At 45.0% G+C, this 24,814-nt stretch overlaps 3 protein-coding genes across 4 annotated transcripts; 1 reads left to right on the top strand and 2 right to left on the bottom strand.

The window, feature by feature from the left end:
* The first annotated feature begins 81 nt into the window (after nucleotides 1-81).
* Nucleotides 82-1,484, top strand: Apoa2 (apolipoprotein A2). Of its 2 annotated transcripts, none has more exons than XM_038349461.1 (5): nucleotides 82-154; nucleotides 305-391; nucleotides 714-846; nucleotides 1,227-1,399; nucleotides 1,432-1,484. In XM_038349461.1, exons 2-4 carry the CDS (start codon nucleotides 340-342, stop codon nucleotides 1,345-1,347), a joined length of 306 nt encoding a protein of 101 aa, XP_038205389.1. In that variant the 5' UTR covers nucleotides 82-154; nucleotides 305-339; the 3' UTR covers nucleotides 1,348-1,399; nucleotides 1,432-1,484. The 2 variants fall into 2 exon arrangements, with proteins under 2 accessions (XP_038205389.1, XP_038205388.1); XM_038349460.1 differs by having other exon boundaries at nucleotides 85-154; nucleotides 302-391.
* A 1,818-nt stretch (nucleotides 1,485-3,302) lies between these two features.
* Nucleotides 3,303-7,336, bottom strand: Fcer1g (Fc fragment of IgE receptor Ig). Its single transcript, XM_038349219.1, has 5 exons — nucleotides 6,982-7,336; nucleotides 4,415-4,506; nucleotides 4,235-4,270; nucleotides 3,801-3,821; nucleotides 3,303-3,659 (listed from the first exon to the last, which is right to left on the bottom strand). Exons 1-5 carry the CDS (start codon nucleotides 7,028-7,030, stop codon nucleotides 3,597-3,599), a joined length of 261 nt encoding a protein of 86 aa, XP_038205147.1. The 5' UTR covers nucleotides 7,031-7,336; the 3' UTR covers nucleotides 3,303-3,596.
* A 156-nt stretch (nucleotides 7,337-7,492) lies between these two features.
* Ndufs2 (NADH:ubiquinone oxidoreductase core subunit S2) lies at nucleotides 7,493-24,655 on the bottom strand. Its single transcript, XM_038349218.2, has 14 exons — nucleotides 24,507-24,655; nucleotides 23,606-23,712; nucleotides 14,773-14,963; nucleotides 12,065-12,185; nucleotides 11,569-11,681; nucleotides 11,263-11,337; nucleotides 11,061-11,138; nucleotides 10,836-10,921; nucleotides 10,503-10,622; nucleotides 9,726-9,855; nucleotides 9,184-9,279; nucleotides 8,959-9,042; nucleotides 7,907-7,964; nucleotides 7,493-7,725 (listed from the first exon to the last, which is right to left on the bottom strand). The coding sequence occupies exons 1-14, from the start codon at nucleotides 24,599-24,601 to the stop codon at nucleotides 7,688-7,690; spliced, it is 1,392 nt and encodes a 463-aa protein (XP_038205146.1). The 5' UTR covers nucleotides 24,602-24,655; the 3' UTR covers nucleotides 7,493-7,687.
* Nucleotides 24,656-24,814: the final 159 nt, after the last annotated feature.

The raw sequence follows: 24,814 nt of genomic DNA, 5'->3' as shown, positions 1-24,814 counted from the left end.
CGTCCATCTCTGCAGCTTGTTTACTCCAGCATGATCTCTGCCCCTCTGGACTTGCCATGCTCGGCATCACCTGACAGGGGTGGGGAAGGAGAAGTGTATATAGCCCTGTTTCCATCCAGGCCCAGGGTAGATGCCAAGGACAGCAACGCTACAGGTATGACGAGGGAGCAAGGATGTGGGCAACATGCAGAGAGGATGGGGGCTTTGACTGTGGAATGGGAATTAAGTTAGCGTGGGCATTCAGGTGGGAGATCTCCGGAAGGGGCTTCAGCCCAATTGACTTCAGTGTCCTTCCCACCAGCAGCACTGTTCTGAGGCTACGGTCCCACTGCCACCATCATGAAGCTGCTTGCAATGGTTGTACTGTTCGTCACTGTCTGCAGCCTGGAAGGTGAGTTTGTAATACGGAGGAAGGAAACCAAAGGAAAGAAGGTGCTGGGGCTTGTGGCTACCCAACTCTCTGTGCTTCTACAGATGAGTGTGCCAACAGAACCCAAGAGGAAGATCGTTCCCTTTCGAAAGTCTAAAAAACAAAACAAAACCCCAGAAAACCAAGAAAACCAAAATACAAACCCCAAAACCTCAAATACCTAGCAGGACACCAGTTTGGGGAAGCGGCTGAAAGCTGGGATGGATCTTGTGGGGTGTGACGGGAGACTGGGATTCACTGCTGGGAATCCAAATGAAAAGATGGTGCATTTGTGTTTGTGTAGGGGCTTTGGTTCGGAGACAGGCAGAGGAGCCGGGTCTGCAGAGCCTGTTTAGCCAGTATTTTCAGACCATGACTGACTATGGCAAGGACTTGATGGAGAAGGCCAAGAGCACGGAGATCCAGACCCAAGCCAAGTAAGTTTCTAGGAGAGGGCTCAAGGGGCTCCAGAGCTGCAGAGAATAGGAAGATAGGCGTTCTCGTGGGAATCTTAACTCAGTGGCGGGGGTTCCTGGAGATTAGGCTTAAAAATCCCCCCTTACCCCAATAGATCCATCCAGTGTATTCCTCAGGTGGGGGCAGCAGGAAGTGGACCTTGGACTCTAGTTGCTAGTGTCTGATACCCTGCTTGCTGCATGGAGGGTCTACTCTTCCTCTTCTAGACTTTCCAGGGTACTTCAGGGTGCACCACTTAGAAACCTGGGTTGGGTCAGTCTGCTCTGACCTTCACCACCAACACAGGCCCGGTCAGTGACTAGGGCCCTTCACATCAACCTCTGATCCTTCCCCTCCCCAGGGCTTACTTTGAAAAGACACATGAGCAGCTGACACCCCTGGTCAAGAAAGCCGGGGCAGATCTGATGAGCTTCTTCAGCAACTTTATGAACTTTGAGAAACCAGCTTCTGAAGCTAAGTGAAGTGTGGGACACCAGTCTTCCTACCCCAGCTCCCCACTGGCCTGCCCTAGAGGCTCCCCTCCTGCCCACTGGCCTGCCCTAAAGCTCCCCACTCTACCTTCTGCCCGTGTTGTACAATAAATGCAGAAGGAATCAAACTGTGCCTCGTGTCTTTGGGTGACAGGGAAGAAGTAGCAGCGTGGGGGAGGAGCAGGAGGAAGGAAAAAGATTAACTGTTTCTAAAAGGGGAAAGGGACGAGAGTTTTGGCGTGACCTGTGAAGAAAGGGCTGAAGAAAGAAGTGGTGGACATGACAGAGTAGGTGCCTGTGATTTTCTCCACACTCGAGGAGTCTCTCCCGTGAGTGGCTCAGTAGCATCACTGAAGGACATGGACCTAAGCAAGGAATGAAGGACTCACAGCTTGGGGTCATAGGAAACAAGGGCAACCCTCAGAATTTCTTCTTAACTTTCTATGAATAGATCGTGAGGTGGTTGTTGTTTTGTTTTGTAAAAAGAGCCCAGCCTTGTGACTCAAGACCCCATCTTTCCCTTTGAACCTGGAGAACACTGTGTTTCCACCATCCCACAGTAAAAGATTAGGCTAACCCTTTTCTCCCAAAGCACTCTAGCTTCTTCCTTCAAAACCGCTCATTTAGCCAGGTGTGGTGGCACACACCTGCCTTTAATCCCGGCACTCAGGAATTCCAGGACAGCCAGAGCTACAAAATAGAGAGGCTCGGTCCCAAGACAAAGCAAGCCAGTAAACAAACTGCAAAAGGAAAAAGAAAACAAAACAAAAAGGCTAAGGATATAGTTTAATGGTAGAGTCCTTACCTAGCATGTGTGAAGCCCTAGGTTCAATCCCTAGCATTTGAATCATATAAAACCACCACAACAAAATGCAAAAACAAACAAATAAAAAACCTTTTTGTTTTATGTAGAACAGTGTATATATACAAGAAAGTCAGTCCCTACCTTCAAGGTGACCTTAGACAAGTTAATATTTTAAAGAAATTCAGTATAAATTTGTATAAATTTCTTATACAGGTTAGTGAGCAGATAAAATGATACAATGGGGAAATACTTTGAAAATATAAGTCACTATGCAATGCTGTGCTGTCCGGCACAGGGGATTGCTACATTGGACACTCTGGAGTGCTGTGCTGTCCGGCACAGGAGATTGCTAGATTGGACACTCTAGCCTTTCTGGAGAAGGCAGGCAGGTCAGAGACAGAGCTCACTGCACCCTTCAAGGCTTAAGTATCTCCATGAAGAGCTTCCAGGTGACCAGGAAGAGGACAGACACTGGCAGGGATTCCCTGACTACCCACCTTGTGGGAAATGACCTCCCATTTGGATCCAACTTGTTCCTCTTGACCTTTCCTACCTCCAACCTATCAGGTTCCCTCTAAGACCCTTCTTGCTCCCAAATCCCCTGAAATCCATTGTCCTTATACAATCTTCCACTAGGAGGGTCACATGATCCTTGCCATCCCATTCCTTCTGCATGCTTGGCCCTTCAGCGATGCTAACTCAAACGTGCACAAGCTGAATTGATATTATCTAGATTGGTGACTCCTCTAGGTTAGACATACAGGCTTCTCTACAAACCAATCAGGATTCATTTTCAGACACAAAAAGCCACACTGAGTACAGAAGTAATTTCTTAGGTTCCAGGGTCTCTAAGTACATGTATACTCCCAACCCAGGGTAGCGGGCTGTGGTAGTGCACGCCTTAAATCTCAGCACTTGGGAGGCAGAGCTCGAGGCTAGCCTGGCCTCCAGTATGAGTTCCAGGACTACACAGAGAAACCCTGTTTGGAAAAACAGACAAGCAAACAAAAGAGCCAAGTAGCCCTGGAATCCTGTGTTCTCAGGAGCTGAGTTTGCCTCACCCTAAACTGTATCTTCAGTACCCAGTCTAATGCTTAGTACAAGCTGAACTGTTCTATGACAGATGACAAAATGAGCAGAGTCACATCTGTACTGGCTTTATTGGAAGGTAATCCCTTTCCATTGTTTAGCAGGAGCTGGGGATCAGGGGAGGAAAGAGAACTGAAGCAACAGAGTATGTAAGGGAACAACCATCTGTGAGTAAGTCTTTAACGGAAACGAGTGACTGCAGGCGGACATTAACTTAGAGCCTGGCATCATAGGAGTAAGTCAGCTAGCATCAAAAGCACAGAGGTAGCATCGTGATGTCAGCTGTGAGGGCTAAGAGAGAACCAGAAGCAGAAAAAGAATGCAGCCAAGGACATATGCTCTAAAGCTACTGGGGTGGTTTCTCATGCTTCAGAGTCTCGTATGTCTCTTGGTTCCGGGTACTCAGGCCCTGCAGGAGAGTCAAAGGCTGATCAGGAGTTTGAGCTCATCACAGGGCCCCCATTCACCTCAGACCCCATTCCTATCAAGGTCACTCTAAACCCCAGCCTCTTTTTCTGACCCCTAAGGTAGGGAAAAAAGGTTCACTCACCGTGTAAACAGCATCTGATTTCTGTAGAGATGAAAGGAGCAAGGCATTAAAGACCTATACCTTCTTCGGGCCCTGCCCCCCATCATCTTCTTTCCCACCCAGGGACTATCTGGGTCAAGGTTAGCGTTCGCTGCCTTAAGCTGGGAGCACTCACATACTTGCTCCCGTACCCGAATGGCTACAAACACCCTTCAGTGCACCGCACAATTCTCGGGCGTTGTCACCTCTGCTTCATTCTTTCCTCTCCAGATATTTTATCTGCAGCTCTACTAGATGGCAGTGTGCTACTCATCCTGAGGTGAGGGGCAGGGTGCAGATCAGTCTCCAAAACACATGCCTTCCCCAAGGTCTCAGAGCTAAGGCTAATAACCCAGGAAGGCTGAGAGCCTGAAAAAAAAAAAAAACCATCGACGAGCAGGTGTGGGACTCCATACCTCATAGCTGGCTATTGCTGCCTTTCTGACCTGGATCTGGAGTGGGGGAAAGGCAATCAGTAAGGGAGAAGTTGGAGGCTCATCTCCTTCCCCTCCAAACAATGGCGAACCCCTTCAGTTTCCCTTCCTGAGACCTCCCACCCCTGGGTCTAGTTCTTCGACCGTCCCACCCCACCTTACCTTGAGTCGACAGTAGAGAAGGGTAAGGACAATACCATACAAAAACAGGATGGCGTCCAGGATATAGCAGAGCTGGGGCTCTCGTAGGGCAGCTGAGGGGATAACAGGATGCCCATGGGACCCGGTGCACAGGGAAAGGGAGGGTTGTTGCTCAGAGGAAGGGGAAGGGGTCAGAGAGGTGGGACAGGGTCTTGTGGGAAGAAACTAACCCCATCTTTAGACTGTAGTTCCTCTTACCTGCCCCTCTTCCCCCTCACACTACGGCAGGAGTCGGATCGAAGCATAAGGGTTGGGTTGTGGTAAGACTTAGGCTTACTGAGGGTTAGACTTCCCTCTTGGCCCCGACCTCTCTCTTCAGTACTGTGGTCCCTCAGGCATCATTGAGCACTTCTTCTACCTCAAGGACCCATTCGAGTTTACTGGGCTGAGACAAAAACCTCAGCCCAGTGGGGGAGGGAGAGAGAGATAGTGGCAAATTTTCAACAAAGAAACCACAAGAGTATGTCTCTGCTAAGTCCTGTGACCTGCGGCTGAGGGCTGGACAGGAAGGATGTGAGCTGGGGAAGGGAGGGAAGGCAATTACTCTATTATTGGTCATCCCAGCCTCTCTGCCTTCTGCCACCCAAGGCACTTAACTATACCAAAACAAATCAACAAAAACAAAAACAAAAACAAAGTGACTTCTATGTGAGGCCCCATAGGCAACATTGACTCTCCACGTAAAATTGGGTGGTGACCACAGCTCAAAGGAATGACCACAAACTAAATCTAAAATAAAGATTCTTCCTCTTGCTACTCTGCACTCTGCCCTGTTAATCATACTAGGCCTCTAAGAGGGGAAGTTTGTGCAACTGAAAAAAAAAAAAAAAAAAAAAACAAACAAATCACACAGGCGCTGAGAGTGGTGGGCCATGCCTATAATCCCAGCACTTGGGAGGCTGAGGCTAAAAGCGTTGGGTGAGTTTGAGACCAGCCTGAGCTATATAATTAATGAGTTCCAGACCAGCCTAGGATACAGTGAGATCCTGAAGGGAAAAAAAAAAAAAAGCCAGGTGGTGGTAGCACACGATGCCTGGGAGGCAGAAACAGGTGGCACTCTGAGTTTGAGGCCAGCCTGGTCTACACAGTGAGTTCCAGGACAGCCAGGGCTACACAGTGAAACCATGCCTTGAAACATGAACAAATAAAACAGGAACTCACAACAAACAACAAACGACAAACGACAACCCCCCCTCCAAAAAAGAGAAAAACCAAAAATCTAAGAAACAAAATTCCCCAAACAATAAATTGTACAGGAACTGAACATGGTAGCCCCACAATATCAGGAGGCTAAGGCAGGAAGAGTGTGAACGATGCCAGCCGGGCTACATGAGATCCTGCCTCAAAATACGGCACAGGATCTGGGCTGAGATTGCTCCCAGCCCTTTCAGAACCACAGGGGTGAATGTGAGCTACTGGGCCCCTGAGGTTTGCCTTTCTCATCTGATTCATGAGTCCCTAGGACTGGGACTTTATACCACCCATCCCCTCACCAGCTGACAAAATGGTGTGACCCCTGTCCAGTCCACAGAAGTCACTTCTACTTTTGCTTCTACAACACTCCTATACAATATTACAGAAATCTCACAACTACCTTGTGAAACAAACACCAACATCACCCTTTCATGGAGGATAAAATGCAGGTACCCAGAAAAGCTTAGAAACATTCAGGGCCAGCATCAGGCAACAGAATTGGAACTCAAATCCAGTTTTTTCTGCCTCCAAAGCCCATTCTTGTTTGCCTACAGTTTAAGCCCTACCTCTGTAAAAAGCCAACCCTCAACCAGCTTTTCAAACTCCCTGCTTGCTGGGCATGGTAGTACAGGCCTATAAACCCAGCATTTGTGGTGGAGGCAGGACTAAGAAATCAGGGTTAGCCTTAGCTAAATAGGGAGTTTTCAGGTTCGTCTGGGCTACATAATACCCTGTCCCCACCACACCAAGACAAACACCTCACACTGATAGAATGCAAAATGAGCCAAAGCTGAGGGGAAGTTCTTTGGCAGCCTAGAAGCTCAGAGCCACTGGATCTTGGGCTTTTACTTCTCAATTGATGATTGAGAACACGGAACTCGACCCTCTGCTGCCTACTGATGTCAGCTGACAGAATGGTATGGCCCACGCCATCCCCAGAAACGGAATTCATGTCTATTTTGAGTCCCCTGCCTTACTCCCAAGCTCACAGATAGGCCCTAGCCTATCTAGAGGGCATTGTATATAGAGATCAGCTCCCAACAGAGACCGAGAGCGTCCCGTGGCACTGCTGATCAAGACGGAAGTTTCCTAGAAAAGCTCTCCATGCTGGATGGCCCACCCTGACAGACCAACCCAGTACGGGAGGTAAGAAAGGAACAATAAAGATAGAATCAATGACAAGCGTCCAGGTGGGAACCCAACAGGGCTAACTTCAGAATCGGCCACAGCCCTGTGCCCACCCGCCCGGCACCAGCCTTCTCCCTGCCATCCATAACTCACGCCCTAGCTTCCTACTCAAGCACAGCTAAAACACACCAAACCCTTTCACCTACCTGCTTGTTCGACCAAAAGGAGCAAGAGCAAGACCACGGCTGGAATCATCTTGGGCAGGGCTTCAGGGCTGGGAACTGGCGATCAGACACTCTGACTGAACTGCGCAGCTGTGCCCACGAACAGCTCCCTGACCACAGTTCCCCCCTTCCTGCCACGCCTTCCCCCAACACTTTGGCCCCTTCCCCTTCCTGCACTAGAGACCAGGCGGCTCCCGGAAGGGCCAACTAGGGGAGCTGGAAGATCTGGCCTCTATGCCTCAGCCCTTTCAGGGACCAACCTCCTAACCCAACAGAATGAGCAGACTTTCATGTTTGGGAAAGGCTGTCTATATCCGCCATGTTTAACAGCCCCCTCATCAGGAGGAACTGAGGGGAAAGGGGAAATGGGGAATGGAGAAGTGGAAAGGGCAAGCAAGAGTCAGAGAAGGGGTGGAGATTCAGCTGGGAAAATCAAACAGAAATACAAAGTGAAAGACAGTAAGACACCAAGAAAGACTCACTAGAAGCTTGGTATAGGGGCCGCAAGGCGGCTAATTTAATATAATTTCTCTTTTTCTAGTACATGCACAGAAAGCCTGCACAGCTAAGTCGGCGTGTACATGTATGTTTGTTTATACACACGGAGACACACAGCTTCGTTTCCTATGAGGGACAGGCCTTGCAGGGGAAGCTGCCAGGCGTGGGAACACAAAGGCTGTGCCTCTGCTCATCGGTCTATTTCCCCAAACACAATATCCTGGGTACCTAGAAGGTGAGAGGATAAAGTGTTATTGCCAGAGATCCAGAGCACAGGACTGTGTCCGAGACACTCTGGCCTAGAGTCCAGGACACAGTCTACAGTGAACATGGAGCGTTTGGTTTTCTTCCCAAACAGAATCCCAAACTCCGTGCCTTAGACAACCTTACTGCATAACAGGTCTCATACCTATGATGGCTACGACATCTGCCAACATGTGTCCCTTAGACATCTTGTCCAAACCAGCCTGTGGAGATGGGGATAACAGCATGTTAATGTAAGTTTGCAGAGAAGAACGCTTTAAAATTCCACCCAAGGCAGGGTGTGACAGTATATAAAGTTAATCTCAGCACATGGGAAGATGCTTATGAGTCTGAAGCCAGTCTAGTCTACATAGAGAATTCTAGGCCAGTCAGAGCTACATACTGAGATCTCACCTCAAAAACAAAACAAAACAAACCACGACAAAAACCCCAAGCCGAAATCCTCACCTAAGTTGGGCACAGGAGCTCATGTCTGTAATTCTAGCACTTGAAAGTCTTAAGGCAGAAGGGTCACTGTGAATCCAAGGATAGCTCACACACATAGTGAGCTCCAAGCTTATCTGGGTTATTAAGCAAACTTCTATCTTAAACAAACAAATGTCAAAACAAATTCTCATCCAAGAGTTGGATGTGGAGGTGTGTACCTGTAATCCTCGTACCTGGGGGCTAAGGCAGGAGACAGTAAGTTAGAGGGCAGCCTTAGCTACATAGGGAGTTCTAGAAAACCATAGCAAAGTCCTATCTCAAAAAGCAAGGTGCTGGAGACATGGCTCAGCTGCTAAGAGCTTGGACTGCTCTTGCGGAGGATCCAAGATTGGTTCCCAAAACCAATTAACAGGTAGTTCACAACTGCTTGTAACTCGAGCTCCAGGGGATCCGAGTCTCTTTTGGCCTCTGAAGGCACCTGTACTCATGGACCATACACACATACACATACAAATAAGCTAAAAAGAACTTTTTTGTTTGTTTGTTTTTCTAGACAGGGTTTCTCTGTGTAACAGTCCTGGCTGTTCAGGAACTTGCTTTGTAGACCAAGCTGGCATCAAAGTCACTGAGATCTGCCTGCCTCTGCCTACCAAGTGCTGGGATTAAAAGTATGCGCCACCACTGCCTGGCTAAATAAAATTTTTTAAGCAGCTGAAAATAAACAAAAATAATTATTGATGTATTACAATTATACCATTGAGATTGTCTTACCAGGTGGGCAAAACCAGGGGCCTTGATCTTGCACCGATAAGGTCGGCTGCTGCCATCAGATACCAGGTATACCCCAAACTCTCCCTGTTCAAGGAAGAAAGTTGGACGCCCTATTAGTAGGAAGAGTGTTCTCTCTTCTACCAAAGCCTCTCTGGTTCATCTTTGAACTTTCTCTGTCACTGTCTACCTCCAGCCACCAACTTTTCTTTCCCCTTCTCTCCTCACCTTGGGCGCTTCAATGGCCGTATATGTGGCTCCAGGAGGAACTTGGTAGCCCTCAGTATACAGCTTAAAGTGATGAATTAGTGACTCCATGGAAGTCTGAGGGGAGAAAAAGGAAGCATCAAAAAAAAAAAAAAAAAAAAAAAAAAAAAAAAAAAAAAAAAAAACCAGATCCAGCCAGGTGGTGGCACATGCCTTTAGTCCCAGCACTCAGGAGACAGAGGCAGGCAGATCTCTGTGAGTTCAAGGCCAGCCTGGTCTACAGAGTGAGTTCCAGGACAGCCAGGGCTGTTACACAGAGAAATTCTGCCTTGAAAAAGAACAATAAAAGAAAAAGAAAGAAGTCCTATCTAAGCTCTTCCGTTGGGCTTTCCCCAGCAGAGAAAGCACTCTCTGCCCTTTGGGAGACTAACAACCTACATGTAAATAAGGAAGCAGTGAAGACAGAATAAAACTTGAGTGTGGTTAAACTGAAAGGCAGAATTTAATCCAAGGACTTTTCTCTTTCCCATGCCTGACCTCTCTTCCCTGTCCCTGCAGCCCACCTTCATCTCTGCTCGCTTAGGTGGGGACACTTTGGCGTCATCAACCTTGATCTCTCCCGGAGGCATCTTGTTCAGGCACTGTACAATGATGCGCAGGGACTGGCGCATCTCCTCCACACGACACAGGTACCTGACGTGGATGAGACAGACTCAGAACAAGAGAAAGTAGGCAGAGGAGTAAGCAGGAGTCTGGACGGACGCCCTTTGGGAGATCTGAAATGTTCAGTAAACATTCCTGCTTCTGCAGGAACAGTGTCTCTGCTCGTCTTGGCTGCCCATATAAACCCTGCAGTATTTTGATTCTACCACTGAGTCCTTCTCCAAATCCCTCCCGCAAGAATGTGGCCTGTAGTTTTTCCCTCCTTACCCCTTACCCTCTTAAACACAGTTCTGACTACGGAGTAAAGGAGTCAAATGGAAAGATAAACAGAGAACAACAGAAGCAAATCTTATTCAGGGTCAGTAAACAGGACTGGATTTTGAAGCTTAGAATCAAGCGGGAAGATCGCTGGGTCAGGAGGATTCCAGTCCTAATCACTAGCAGGCTAATCATGCTTCAGCTTTCTCAGCTACAAAAGCATCCAAGCTAGTTCTCTCTAAGGCAGGATGGTGGGATAAGGGGAAAAAATAAATAGCACTATTATTTGGCGTTTGTATTGGGGGAGAATACTAGGGGTTATGAATGCTAAGCACAACTCTACCAAGTTTGCACATTACACAGGCTCCTACAGACACTAGGAAACGGAGCAAAGAAACCAGCAAGGATTTGGGTCTTACCTGTCATAGCAGTCTCCTCGAGAACCAATAGGAACATCAAACTCGACCTGGTCATAAACATCATAGGGCTGGGTCTTCCGCAAGTCCCACTGGATGCCTGAGCCTCGGAGCATCACTCCACTGTAGGGCGTAACGAGCATAAGGACGACCCTCCACAGAAACAGGAAAGGACACGTGCGTGTCCTATCTGCCTCTCCCTGCCCACCACTCTGGTTATGGAACACAAACTCATGGCATGGAGAGGAGAGTAGCAAGCATGCGTGCAACCAAGACACTGGGCTGTAACCCTCTATAACTTTCCCACCCCTAAGGAAAGAAGCTGTATTCTCCTACCTGAATCCATAGTTAAGTGCATCTTCTGCTGATACAACCCCAATATCGACCGTCCTATTTCGCCAGATCCTATTGTTGGTCAGCATCTATAGTTGGAGAAATCCAGTGTGCTAATATTACATGACAATCTTCAAAAGTCTCTGTACTTACATAACACTGGGTACTAAAACTCCACAAGCCCTTTTAGGGGACCAGGATATTTTTTCCCGTTGATTTATATCTTACCTCCTCCACCTCATCAATCCGAAGAGAGAAGTTCTTAGAAAACTCGTAAATGTCATCCATAAGCCCAAGAGGTAGGTCCTAGAAACCAAGTGGCTTCTTGTTACAGCACCCTTTCCCAAGCAGAGTTAGTTCCGTTCCCTGAGCCCACACTGCCATCCAGTGGACAAAGAGGGAAGAGGCATGTGGAGGCTGAACCACTCACCTGGTGCACTCCTCCTGGTCGGATATAAGCAGCATGCATTCGGGCTCCAGATACCCGCTCATAGAACTCAAACATCTAGACAGAACGCACTGGGAATTAGAAACAAAGTCCAGCAACCCCCGAGTTCAGCAACAAGGTAGCCCACTGCCCTAACTCTGACTTCTTGTGGCTAATCAAACACTTTCTACAAATACAATCCAACAAAATATGCTTCTCCCCTATTTTCATCTGTCTCCTCCTTTCATCTTCTCCTTCCTACCCTCTTGTACTTCCTTCCCTATTCCTATCCACGCCTTTATCTTATACCTTCTCTCTTTCTTCAAACATCCAAAAGAAAGGAGTCATGGCACCAATGTCCAGGGCATGTGTGGTCACAGCCATGATATGGTTCAAAATCCGTGTGATCTCTCCAAACAGCACTGCAAGACGGAAAGACAAGAAGTGATGGACAGGGCTGGAAGGATGGTTCAGCGGGTAAAGACTCACTAACAAGTCTGGGGGCCACATGGTAGAAGCAGGGAACTGACTCCCAAAAGTTGTCCTCTGACCTCCCCACACATGCCTTGACATATGCTATTTCACATGCATCCATATACACAATAAACATACAAATCAAATATTTATAGTGTGTGTGTTGTGTTTTTTTTTTGTTTGTTTGTTTGTTTAAGAAAGAAGGACATAGGAGCCAAAGACTCATCCTGCAAATCAGTGTGGGTGGAATCTGGAGTCCAAATACCAAAGTTGCGTTCGATGCACTTAGAGGTCCTGTGGGCTTCCAGCAGAGATAAGGAGCTGAACATACCTCGGATCCACTGTGCCCGAGGAGGAGGCTGGATGTTTAGTAGCTTCTCCACAGCTAGAGAATAGGCCTGTTCGTTACACATCATAGACACATAGTCCAACCGGTCAAAGTATGGAAGGGCCTGTTGGAAGGGAGGAATGAAGATCACATCTAACAGGCCCAGAACTGCACTGTCTGCGGTTGGAAACCTTCCTCTTGTCAGACTTCAGAAGTCAATGCTTACCTGCAGAGTCTCAGGAGTCCCAACAAAACAACAAAAGCTCCCATAACAGCTTATCTAAAACTAGCATTAAATGTTTAAAAACTGGCTCTCTAAATGATAAGACCTTGATTTACCATGTTTGATAATTTCCATGGTGAAAATAATCCCACTGTGGTCAATTTTAAGCTATCAAAATGTAACTGAATGTACCCCTGAGACACGTGGCACAACATTATACAGTATTTTTACAACTCTACATAGTGAGTTCCAGGACAGTCAGAGCTACATAGGGAGACCCTATCTCAAAAAAACAAACCGAACATAGACACACACAGACACATACACACACAATGTATAATTTAATTTGTAATAATAACTTCAGCAACCAAGTCATAAAATTCCTAAAAACTTAGTACTCAGGCTCTTAAAAGCCAGCACAAGTTGACTTCAGCACTGTGACCTCTCTCAAAGAGTGCCCTGAACTTCTACGTCTTTCTCCTCTTAGTCCCTTGAAACTGAGATTATGAAGGAGAAAACAGTGTTACAGAGCTTTCCCCCAGAATGTCAAGAAAGCTAAGTTCCAGCTGCCTACCAAGCCAGTTCCAGCTTCCAGGAAGAAGGCGGAGTTAAAACGCTTCTCACTGGGACAGCCTGTTCTGGTCCTGATGTCACTTGTGACGCAGGATGATGCTACAGGGGTTAACCCACGAAAGTTTGAACAGAAACCACCACTGCTTAGGCTCCCTGGAGGAAGCACATTATATACAGTCACAGTCTAAGCCTTGACTCCACTCTGCTGTTCTCAGAGCCTTGCTCTATAACAGCAACAAGAAAAGAGCAAACAAAACCCAACCAATCAGACAGACAGAAAACCAAACAAACAAACAAACAGACAAACAACCAGACAGACAGAAAAACAACCAACCAACCAAACAAACAGACAAACAGAAAAACAACCAACCAAACAGACAACCAGACAGAAAAACAACCAACCAAACAAACAAGACAGAAAAACAACCAACCAAACAGACAGACAAACAACCAAACAGATGGAAAAACAACCAACCAACCAACAGACAGACAGACAGAAAAACAACATTTGGAATTGAATTCCAGGTCCAACTCCTTCAAATCTGACCTTCAACGAGTTAGGTCACACAGTTCTTCCAAACACGGCAAATTCTGTCACAAACCTCCGGTCACTCTGACTCATTGAGTGTTTCGAAAACAAATTTAAGAGAGTGGGAAGACACAAGAGTCAGCTGTTAATCCTGAAGAGCTGACGTCTCATTCCTCTGTCTCTGCCTTGAGGAACACTGGCTTTGACGCACTCGTTTTTTTTTTTTTTTTAAATATTTATTTATTTATTATGTATGCAATATTGTGTCTGTCTGTATGCCTGAAGGCCAGAAGAGGGTACCTCATTATAGATGGTTGTGAGCCACCATGTGGTTCCTGGGAATTGAACTCAGGACCTTTGGAAGAGCAGGCAATGCTCTTAACCGCTGAGCCATCTCTCCAGTCCCTGACACACTCGTTTAAGAGGAGGGAAACTGAGGCACTAAAGTAATGACAAAAGGGCCAGCCAAAAATCAGACAGAGAAAAGCTGGAGTGTGGTTCCAGCTATAAAGTACTGATGCTGGAAGAACCCAAGAATCCTGCATCCTTTAACACCGCTCCACGCTCCCAGCCAACAACGACCTCAAAGGACCAATGTTGTTATTTACTCTTTACTCTTTGGGGGACCGCCACATAGCTCCCAAATAAATACAAGGAGACTTATTCTTACTTATGAATGCCTCGCCTTAGCTTGGCTTGTTTCTAGCCAGCTTTTCTTAACTTAAATTATCCTGTCTACCTTTTGCTTCTTGGCTTTTACCTTTCTCCATTCTATATACCTTTCTGTCCTTTTCTTGAGTGACTGTCTGTGTGGCTGGTGGCCGGCCCCTGGCATCCTCCTTTCCTTCTCCTTTTCTCCCTCCTCTCCTTCTCCTTTCATTCTCTCTGCCTGGCAGTCCCGCCTATCCCTCTACTGGCTGTTCATTAGCCCAATCAGGTGTTTTAGACAAAGTAACACAGCTTCATAGAGCTAAACAAATGCATCATAAAAGAATGCAACACCTTAAATAACAACATCACTAAACAAATATTCCACATCATAAAGGAATATAACACTTCTTAAAATAATATTCCACAGCCGGGCAGTGGTAGCACACGCCTTTAATCCCAGCACTTGGGAGGCAGAGGTAGGCAGATCTCTGAGTTCGAGGCCAGCCTGGTCTACAAGAGCTAGTTCCAGGACAGGCTCTAGAAACTACAGGGAAACCCTGTCTCGAAAAACCAAATAATAATAATAATAATAATAATAATAATAATAATAATAATAATATTCCACAACACACTAACCCTTGCCACCCTCCTGCCCTGAAGCTTGGAGGCAGCAAAACCATCAGGTCTCAAGCTACAGATCAGACCCCATCAACAGAGCCCTGTTCACCTCCACACCTGCAGATAGGTCTTGTACTCAATGAGCTTCTCAGTGCCCCGGTGCAGGAGTCCGATGTGAGGATCGCACTTCCGCACCATCTCTCCACTCAATTCCATCACCAGTCTCAGGACTCCATGGGCTGCTGGGTGCTGGGGCCCAAAGTTCAGGGTCACATTGGAGACCATTTTGTCTTTCAAAATGTCCACATCTGAGAAGTGGGAAATAGTTCAGAGCCAAATGGTAATCCCCAAAGACAGCAAAAAATTAGTTCTTTCTACATATCTTCTGCCTCTCCACTCCACACCTTGTTAGCACCCTCCTTCCAATTAACTAGGAAGATGGCAAGAGGTGGGGAAAAGGGAAGGAAGCTCTAAAGTATCCAATAAGAGGGATCATGAAGTCCATATTACAGCCCCTAGAATAGTGGCTCTCAACGTGGGTCACAACCACTTTAGGAGCTGAAAGACTCATTCACAGAGGTCACCTAAGACCACAGGAAAACACAGATGTTTTCATTATCATTATCATTCACAACAGTAGCAAAATTACAGTTAAGAAGTAGTAACGAAAATAATGTTATGGTTGGGGTCACCACAAGAGGAACTGCATTAAAGGGTCGCAGCCTTAGGAAGGTTGAGAACCCTGCCCTAGAACACTTTTTATTTTGCTGTTGTGCTGAAGATTAAACCTAGGGCACTGCTTGTCCCAGGCAAGTGCTCTACCAGTGAGCTATACCCCTCCTCCTTTTAACTTTCAGACAGGATCTCACTAGGTTACCCAGGATGGCCTTGTAGACAAGACTAGTACTGATCCCTTAATGAGCTTCCTGAAGAGTTGGGCTTACAGGCCTGTGTCATGTGGCTTGGCTCGCTCCCTCCCTCCCTCCTTCCCTCCCTCCCTCCCTCCCTCCCTCCCTCCCTCCCTCCCTCCCTCTCTCTCTCTCTCTCTCTCTCTCTCTCTCTCTCTCTCTCTCTCTCTCTCTCTCTCTCTCTCTCTCTCAGCAGGGTTTCACTATTGTAGCTCCAACTGGCCTGGAACCTACTACGTGCACCAGGATAACTTTGAATTCAGAGATCTGCCTGCCTCTGCATAAGTGCTAGAATTAAAAAGATGTGCTAATACAGCTGACAAATATTTATTTTCTATTTTATTTTTCTATGAGTATGTGTCTGCCTGAGTGTACATATATGTGGCACATGTGTGCAGGAGCCCACAGAGGTCAGAGGGCACCAGATCCCTGGAACTGAAGTTATAGATGGTTGTGAACCAATCAGTATGGGTGCTGGGAATTGAACCTAAGTCTTCTAGAAGAGCCTTTAACTGCTGAGCCTTGGCTCCTTATCAGTAACTCATATCTAAAAGTATATGATGAATGGACAACCAGTGAGAAATATACACTTCAGCTCAGCGAGGGGGTACATGCCTTTAACGCAGCACAAAGAAGACAGAGGCAGGTATTTCTGTGAGTTCAAAACCAACCAGGACTACATAATAAGACCCATCCTTAAGAGGGGGGAGAAATATGTTCAATATTTAATATTAAATGACAGGATTGCTCATTGATTTTGAGACTGGGTCTCAGCTCAAGCTGGCCTCAAACTCACTACCACTATGTAATTGAAGGCGGTAACCTTAAAATTCTGATCCTAACAGGCGGTGGTGGTGCATGCCTTTAATCCCAGCACTTGGGAGGCAGAGGCAGGTGGATCTCTGTGAGTTCAAGGCCAGCCTGGTTTAGGACAGGCTCTAAGGCTACAGAGAAAACCCTTGTCTGAAAAAAAAAGATCTGATCATCCTGTCCCTACTTCCTGAGTGCTGAGATTACAGGAGTCTACAATCGCTCTGGTTTATTCCGTGCTGGGTATTGAACCTAGGACCTTGTGATTGTATGGATGCCCCCAAAATACAAAGGAATTTTGGGTGACTGTCTAGGCAGTCAGATGCCTCTGTCATTTCTAGAGCTTTTGGAAGTCATGTGCAACGCATTTTTGTTTATTTAAATAATATAATATTCTTCTGGTGCCTCTGATGAGGTTGAAGACTAGATAGTTATAGCTTCAGATTTTCTTAGATATCACAGAAAGTAAGTTAGGTATAAAAGTTTGGATTTACTAAGCCAGGATAGATTGTGACAATGTGTCACTGTGATTGGTTTAATAAAAAGCTAAATAGCCAATAGCTAGGCAGGAGGTATGGCCTAGACTTCTAGATGGAGAGAGCTCTGGAAGAAAAAAGGGCATTGCCACTAGATGAATGAGAAAGCAAGACATGTAGAAGGAGAGGTAAAAGCCATGAGTCATGTGGTGACATGTTGATAAATAGAAATGGATTAATTTAAGTTATAAGAGCTAGGGGCTAGCGGTGGTGGCACATGCCTTTAACTCCAGCACTTGGGAGGCAGAGGCAGGCAGAACTTTGTGAGTTTGTGGTCAGCCTGACCTACAGAGTAAATTCTAGCACAGCCAAGACAACACAAAGAAACCCTATGGGGGGGGGGGGCGCGGCTATGGGGACAAGGCTATGGCAAAGGCTGAGCTTTCATAATTAGTAAGTCTCCATGTTATCATCTGTGAGTTGGCAGTCCCAACGAGAAAGATCACCTACATATGGCACCCAAGGTCCAGCTACATATATCCACATAAGGCCTGATAAAGCTGGAAAAAAAAAAGTTCAGAACACAGAGTCAAAAATGACTTCCCAGTGTCCCTGGTCTCCTGGATAGGCTTGACGGTGAGCAGAGACTGTCTGTGGGCTGGAACCAGCCACCAGCCCCATGCACTAAGCTGAGTTTCGCAGCAGCTGACACAGCAGTTTAAGATTTGTCTCATGCGGTCAAAAAACGTGGCAGGTGCTTAGTCAAGATAAATTCAGATGGAAAAAAACCTCTAAGTAGGTTACAGTGTGTTTAAAAAATATGCATAGGCTTTAAAAGAAAATGGATATAGACACTCATAGAAAAAAATAATTTATAAATAATAAGATAAAGTCTTTAAAGAGAGGAAAATATGTGAAAAAAATAAGCCACATAAAGATAGAAAATATACAGAGAGCCTGGAACCTATGCAGTGTCTTCTTGATTTTCATTTTTTTGATTGCTAATGAACAAAGAACAACAGCTGAGACATTGGACTGTGGAAGGAACAAATCAGCCTAGATACTTTAGGAATGCCTTAACTTTAAAATGGAAGTCAGAAAATATATTGCTTTAGGGAAGAGGTTATGCTTCTGTTTCCACAGAAAACAAAAGGCTATGGATTCACTGCAGATTAGAGAGGATCAGGTTTGATTGGGGAAGGGCCCCTGAAAATCCTGGCTGCAGATAAAGAAACAAACCTAGAAAAAATACAAGACATGTGACATATATTTTACCTGCTCAAACATAAAACAAAAAAAATCATCTTTGGCTGGCTTGTGTTGTTGTAGAATATTAGTTGAAGATATGTTACATTTGTTTATGCTTTGGAATATCTGTTTAATGATGCAGAGATGTGTTACATTCTTTTATGTTGCATAAGTTTAAGTCTGTGAAGCTGTGTTACTTTGTCTGCCTAAAACACCTGATTGGTCTAAAAAAGGACTAAATGGCCAATAGCCAGGCAGGAGAGAAGATAGGTGGAGCTGCCAGGCAGAGAGAATAAATAGGAGGAGAAATCTAGGCTTGAGAGAAGGGGAAGATACCAGGGGCCAGCCACCCAGCAACATAGGCAGATATAGAATAAGAAGGAAAGAAAGAGATATAGAATAAAGAAAGGTAAAGGCCCAAAGTCAAAAGGTAGATAGGATAATTTAAGTTTAAGGCTAAGCATTCATAAGAATAAGTCTCCAAGTATTTACTTGAGAGTTGGATGGTAGGCCCCCAAAGAGAGAAAAAAAAACCAATTATGTTGTGTACATACTTGTGCTAATGTAGATATGTATGTTACCTTTGAAAGCTTGTGTGTTTTCACAGCAAGGGAACCAGAAACCAATAAAAATTGGTGGCCCAGCCCGCAGTTTCCTCAGAGTTCTGCCTCTAGAGCAGCTTCAAGGCTGCTGGCCGAGAAGGTCCAGCCCTACAGACTATTCCAGCCAGGACTACAAATAAGCCTCGAGTTTCCCACTGCAGAGACTGAACAACAAATGTTATGGCTAGTTTTCCCAGGACTTGACCAATATTTCAATTTTCTCAGGTTTCATAAAGATGCCATTCCCCAAGACAACAAGAAGCAGTCTAGAGAGCACAATGCCCACATTCCCAAGAGGTGGGATGGGTGGTTTTTGGTCACTGGGTGGGTTATGGATGAACGGGGATTGATCACAAATTGTTACTGGTCATAGGGAGAAAGCTAAGCTAAACAAAGGAGATTCACTGGGCTTTGGTGGCACTCATCTTTAATCTCAGCACTCGGGAGGCAGAGGCAGGTGGATCTCCGTGAGTTTGAGGCTAGCCTGGTGTATAAGAGCTAGTGCCAGGACAGGCTCCAAAGCTACACAGAGAAACCCTGTCTCGAAAAAACAAACAAACAAACAAACAAACAAAAAACAAAGGAGATTAGACTTAGGGATCTCTTTCTGAAGGGAAACGGGGCGGGGGGGGGCTATAGTATAGAAATGAAAGTATAGGATAAAATGGTAGATCGTTGAGTCTACTTTTAAAAAACCAGAATCTCAAATATTTACATTGGTATGGATTTTTGTATATTGAATGCTGTGGAATAATCCTCTGTACACTGTGAAGATATGTTGCTCTCATCGTTAATAAAGTTTATTGATAGTTAGGCAGGATTTTCAGGTGGAGAGGATGCTGGGAAGAGGAAGGGTGGAGTCTGAGGAGTATGAGGAGATGCAGAGAGAAGCAAGATAAACAAGCTGTGCTGAAAGAAGGCACCGCCACATGGCAGAGGGCAGATAAGAAATAGGGTAATTTAAGTTGTAAGAGCTAGTTAGAAACAAGCCTAAACTATCAGCCAAGCATTTATAATTAATAAGTCTCTGTGTGGTTATTTGGGGAGCCAGCTGGTGGAACAGAAAAATCTGCCTACAATTGATACAAATTTAAGGTTATTTTTGTTGTATGGAATATGTTTATATTCTTGTTTTAGGCATTGTACCTAGGCAGCTCATTTAAAAACATAGTTTTAGTACTTGAAAACTATTTAGGATAGGGGCTGGAGAGATGGCTCAGTGGTTAAGAGCATTGCCTGCTCTTCCAAAGGTCCGGAGTTCAATTTCTCACAACCATCTGTAATGAGGTCTGGTGCCCTCTTCTGGCCTGCAGACATACACACAGACAGAATATTGTATACATAATAGATAAATAAATAGTTTAAAAAAACTATGTAAGATAATAAAAAATAAAGATTAGTAGCTAAGTCATCTACATCGATCAATTTTATAGTCATGTTAGGAATATTTTCAAGATCATACAAAGATACATTTTAGATAGGTGATCTTCAAACACTTCAAAGACCTTCAGGATATGGCATTTAAGATGTTTTAATAACATAAGGCTTTTCATGACACTGAGACACTGAGACAGTGAGACAGACAGTGTCTGTACCTGGCAAAACCAACTTACTTCAAAAAATCACGATGAGCATGATGAGCATTGAAGAACCTCCACATAGAGTTTGCTTTCGTTGTGGCAAAAGCTAGCCACTGAGCAAAAAAATGGCCTTTGCTTTGACTGCTCATAGTATGTTGTCCAGAATGGAAAGCAGGACAGAAAGGCAACTGCCAAACTTTGCCAAGATAAGGTAGGACAGTCCTTCAAAATTCCTGCTTCACAGAAAGGTCTGTCAGGTATTATAGGACTACAAGCCAAAAATGGATGTTCCAACATTACAGAGGAATCTTGGGTGACTCTCCAGGCAGCCAACTGTTTCTATAGTTTTGAAAGTTGTTTGTTCTGTACTTCCTGTCCACTCAAGTAATATTTTACCCTTCTTGGGTCTCTGATGGAGACTGAAAATTAGCTAATTATAGTTTTATAGTTTTTCTTGTTACCAAATTCAAAAAAAGAAAACATACATAAGAGATGCAAAGTTTATAAGGTTAAGAGACATTTCAATTCCCAGCAACCACACGGTGACTCACAACCATCTATAATGAGATCTGGTGCCCTCTTTTGGCATGTAGGCATACATAGAGGCAAAATGTTGTATATGTAATAAATAAATAAATCTCAAAAAATGTTTTAGATATAAAACTTTGGACTCATCAAAAGAGGATAGATAATGGAATATTTTCCCTAAATTTACCAAATACAAATGAACTGGACATTTTAAATGTAATTCTTATATGATAATTATTCTTACTGTTTAAAGTTTTACGGTGTTGATAGTTAAAATCTTTCTTTTATACAAGAAAGGAGAAATGTTGTGGAATATTCCTTTACACTGTGTGAAGATGTGTCACTATTATTGGTTTAATAAAAAGACAAATGATCACTAGCTAGGCCGAGGTATAGCCCAGACTTCTAGACAGAGATCTCTGGGAAGAAACAAAGGGTGTTGCCAGCTGGATGCAGGAGGAAAAGGAAAAAGCCATGAGTGACACAGCGACGTGTCAACAAGTAAGAATGCGTTCATTCAAGTTTTAAGAGCTAGGGGCACAAGCCTAAATTATAGGCCCAGCTTTCACAATAAATCTCCATGTCATTATTTGTGAGCTGGTGGTCTCAATGAGAAAGATCATCTACAAGTAGCAAAATAAAAGTTATGTAGTAGCAACAAAAATGATGTTATGGTTGAGGGTCACCATAACATGAAGAACCATATTAAAGGCCTTAGGAAGGCTGAGAATCACTACCTCACAACAATGTCATGAAATGCAGTAGGTACTCCATTCACTGGTAAATGGCGAGTTAAGACTTGAAATCAGGGTTGGAGAGATGGTTTAGAGGTTAAAAGCACTGGCTATGCTTCCAGAGGTCCTGAGTTCAATTCTCAGCAACCACATGGTGGCTCACAACCATCTGTAATTAGATCTGGTTCCCTCTTCTGGCCTGTAGGAATACAGGCAGACAGAACACTGTATTCATAATAAAAAAAAAAACTTTAGAAAATAATAACATGTAAAATGATGCTTGGGGAAGATGAAGAAGGTAATACTATATAGGATTCTTGGAGATGGGACAAAAATCAACGACAAAAATTCAGTAAACCCTTTCTGTATTTTGCAGGGGTTCTGTTTCTTTTGGAGGTCTATTAGTGAAATATTGCAAGGGGGCAACAAAAAACAAGAAAACAAACAAACAAAAAAAAAACAAGCATCCATAAGAAAAAAGAAAAAAAAGAAACTACTGATGAAAACATATGTACCTTAAAGATTTAAAGTTGAGTTGGTCAGGATGGAGAGATACACAGAAAGGTAGAAGAGAGAGACATTCAGCTTGAGGAGTTTGGATAGAGATGGTGGAGGAAAAGGAAGTTGGTAGAGGAAGACGGTAAACTGGATGCTTTCTCTGCCTCTCTGGCAGACTTTCACCCCAGCATCTGGCACCTTAGTCTTTACTGATCCTAAATCTTTATTAATAAAACTGAACAACTGAGATTTTGTTAAAAGCAACAAAGGACACCAGGTAATGGCAGTGCACACCTTTAATCCCCAGCACTTGGAAAGCAAAGGCAGACAGATCTTTGAGAGTTCAAGGCCACCTTGGTCTTCAGAGAGTTCCAGGACAACCAGGATATGTACACAGAAACCTTGTCTCAAAAAACAAACAAAAAAACCACGATCATGGGACCACTGATCCAAATTGAAAGATCAAGAGGAAGAGTAGTTCCAGCACTTGGGAGGCTCAGGGAGGAAGATCTTGTTTTAAGGCAACCTGGACAGCAAGGCCTTGTTTCTTTCTTTTTAAAATTTTATGTGTATGAGTGGTGTGTGTGTGTGTGTGTGTGTGTGTGTGTGTGTGTGTGTAAAATGCATGCATGCCTGCTGCAGTTGGAGGGCAAAAGAGAGCATCAGATTCCCTGAAAGTGGAGTTATAGATGGTTATGAGCTGCCATGTAGGTGTTGGAAATTGAACTCAGATCCTCTCAAAGATCAGCAAGTATCCTTAACCACTGAGCCATATCTCCAGCACAAGACCCTGTATATTTTCAAAATACAAAAACCAAAAGAGCTTAATTGGTTGGGTTTTGTTTCATTATTGTTTTATTTTTGAAGACAAGGCAGCTCTCTGGATCTTTTCCTATTTTAAAGACTTTTGTTTTGTTTTGTTTTTCAAGTTAAGAGTTTCTCTGTGGTTTTGCAGCCTGTCCTAGAACTTGGTCTGTAGACCAGGCTGGCCCTGAACTCAGAGATCTGCCTGCCTCTCCCTCCTGAGTGCTGGGATTAAAGGCGTGCGCCACCACCGCCTGGCTATTTTTTTAAAATTTTAAGTGTATGAGGAGTTTGCCTGTATGTATGAATGTTTACCACCTACATGCAGTTGCCTGAAGAGGCCAGTGGATCCCTTGGAACTGGAGTTATAGGTGGTTATAAGGCACCTGATATGGATGCCGGGAACTGAACCTGGGTCCTCTGCAAGAGCATTAAGTGCTCTTAACTCAGCCAACTCTCTAGCCCCAAAACACCTAGTTTTGATGGGGGGAAAAGACGATTCTATTTAAATAGGTTTCATTCAAATGCTTTTAAGAAACCCATGTTGTCCACAAAGAGATAGAAGTGTATTGAGTCTGGAAAAAACTGACATCAATTAAATAACGGACCTCTCAGTGTTGAGGACAACTGTCATTCCTTTCAATCTCTAACTAATAAACCCCTGCTATTATCACTTTTTGCCTGAACCAGAGGGAACCCAATAGCACTTTAAAAAATCAGCCAAGATTTTGATGACTTGAGACAGCAGCTCTGAGCACTCACCATTCCAAGGAGGAGGCTTCCAGTGGGCTGTTTCCTTGGAGGGGTACATGACAGCTCCCGCAAACTGCTGTGCCCATTCTATATCTGGCTGCCATTGCCGAGCGCCTCTGAGGAATTAAAGATAAATCCTATGCAAACAGCACGAACCGTGTGCTTGGTTCCTCTGTCCCCATTCACTGTTTTTCAAAAATGTTTTTAAATTTTAATTTAATTACCACATTTCTCCCTCCCCCCCAATCCTCCCATATGCCCCTCCCCAAACTCCTTCAAATCTATGGCCTTTTTTAACTAATTGCTATTGCATGTGTGTTCATATATTCGTATATGCATATATGTTCCTAACTATCCTATTCACTCTTATGCGGATGGGTCCAAAGAAGGAAGGCCTGTATTGCAGGGCTGTACTCTTCAATGCCATAGTGCAGTTTTGGAAACACAAAGCTGGGGTCCAAGCATGAATACGAATGTTGAGAACAGCATTTGTTCATGGTAAACCTAAGATTACTAAGAGAGAGGTGGGAGGGAAGGAGGACGGAGAGAAAGAAAAATGCAAACTGGCATATGCGAGCGAAAGAGAGGAACTAGGGAAAGAGGGCTCGGAGAGGAGGGGTCTCCCTTCCGATACGAAAGGAGGTACGCTCAAATCATTAATTTGTAAGGCAGGGTCCTCTACCTCACCTATTTCTCCTCTGGTAAAACAAAGTCAGCCCTCCCCCGCTTGCCCCATCCTCCGTTACAGGAGGCACACTGTATCTAGGGACCTGAGAAACCTGGCCTGCCCAAGGAGGGTCAGAGGCCTGGGTCATTCTTTCCTCAGGGGTCACAGGGCCCTTGAGATGTCCTCAGACTCGAGAAATCCTAGTTTTGAAGAGAACGCAGGCAGGAACGGCCTCCTCCTCACCTGCTAGGCTGACTCGGCAGTCGGACCCCAGACCCGGGCCGCAGCACCTGAGCCCCGACACCGCGGAGGCAGCACACAGCCCTCAGTGCCGCCATCTTTCCCCGGCTGCAGAGCGTAAGAAGGAGAACCGGGCGGAAGTGAATCCCGTACGCCTCCCTGTGGGCTTCTCTTCTATTGGCACAATGGGGCCACCATCTTGGAAGCTGGCAGGGCGGTCAATTGCGAACGCGACGACATCCGGATTTCGCTTCTCCAGCTCACTTGCGCTTAAATAACTACGACTGCAGTCATCTTTAGTAAGGCCGTCC

This window comes from Arvicola amphibius, chromosome 12 (assembly GCF_903992535.2).
Source record: "Arvicola amphibius chromosome 12, mArvAmp1.2, whole genome shotgun sequence".
In the NCBI taxonomy this organism is placed as follows: domain Eukaryota; kingdom Metazoa; phylum Chordata; class Mammalia; order Rodentia; family Cricetidae; genus Arvicola; species Arvicola amphibius.
The sequence above is the reverse complement of the archived record's forward strand: the minus strand, read 5'-3'. Positions and strand labels throughout refer to the sequence as shown.

Excerpts from the sequence above, each read along its gene's own strand:
- Apoa2 (XM_038349461.1), top strand. The coding sequence starts at position 340 with ATGAAGCTGCTTGCAATGGTTGTACTGTTCGTCACTGTCTGCAGCCTG. Across the intron at positions 392-713 it reads CACTGTCTGCAGCCTGGAAG|GGGCTTTGGTTCGGAGACAG; the intron begins GTGAGTTTGTAA and ends GTGTTTGTGTAG. Across the intron at positions 847-1,226 it reads GAGATCCAGACCCAAGCCAA|GGCTTACTTTGAAAAGACAC; the intron begins GTAAGTTTCTAG and ends TCCCCTCCCCAG.
- Ndufs2 (XM_038349218.2), bottom strand. The coding sequence starts at position 24,601 with ATGGCGGCACTGAGGGCTGTGTGCTGCCTCCGCGGTGTCGGGGCTCAG. Across the intron at positions 11,682-12,064 it reads TCGGGCACAGTGGATCCGAG|TGCTGTTTGGAGAGATCACA; the intron begins GTATGTTCAGCT and ends TCCGTCTTGCAG. Across the intron at positions 9,280-9,725 it reads CTAAGCGAGCAGAGATGAAG|ACTTCCATGGAGTCACTAAT; the intron begins GTGGGCTGCAGG and ends TTCTCCCCTCAG.
- Fcer1g (XM_038349219.1), bottom strand. The coding sequence starts at position 7,030 with ATGATTCCAGCCGTGGTCTTGCTCTTGCTCCTTTTGGTCGAACAAGCA. Across the intron at positions 4,507-6,981 it reads CCTTTTGGTCGAACAAGCAG|CTGCCCTACGAGAGCCCCAG; the intron begins GTAGGTGAAAGG and ends TTATCCCCTCAG. Across the intron at positions 3,660-3,800 it reads AATCAGATGCTGTTTACACG|GGCCTGAGTACCCGGAACCA; the intron begins GTGAGTGAACCT and ends ACTCTCCTGCAG.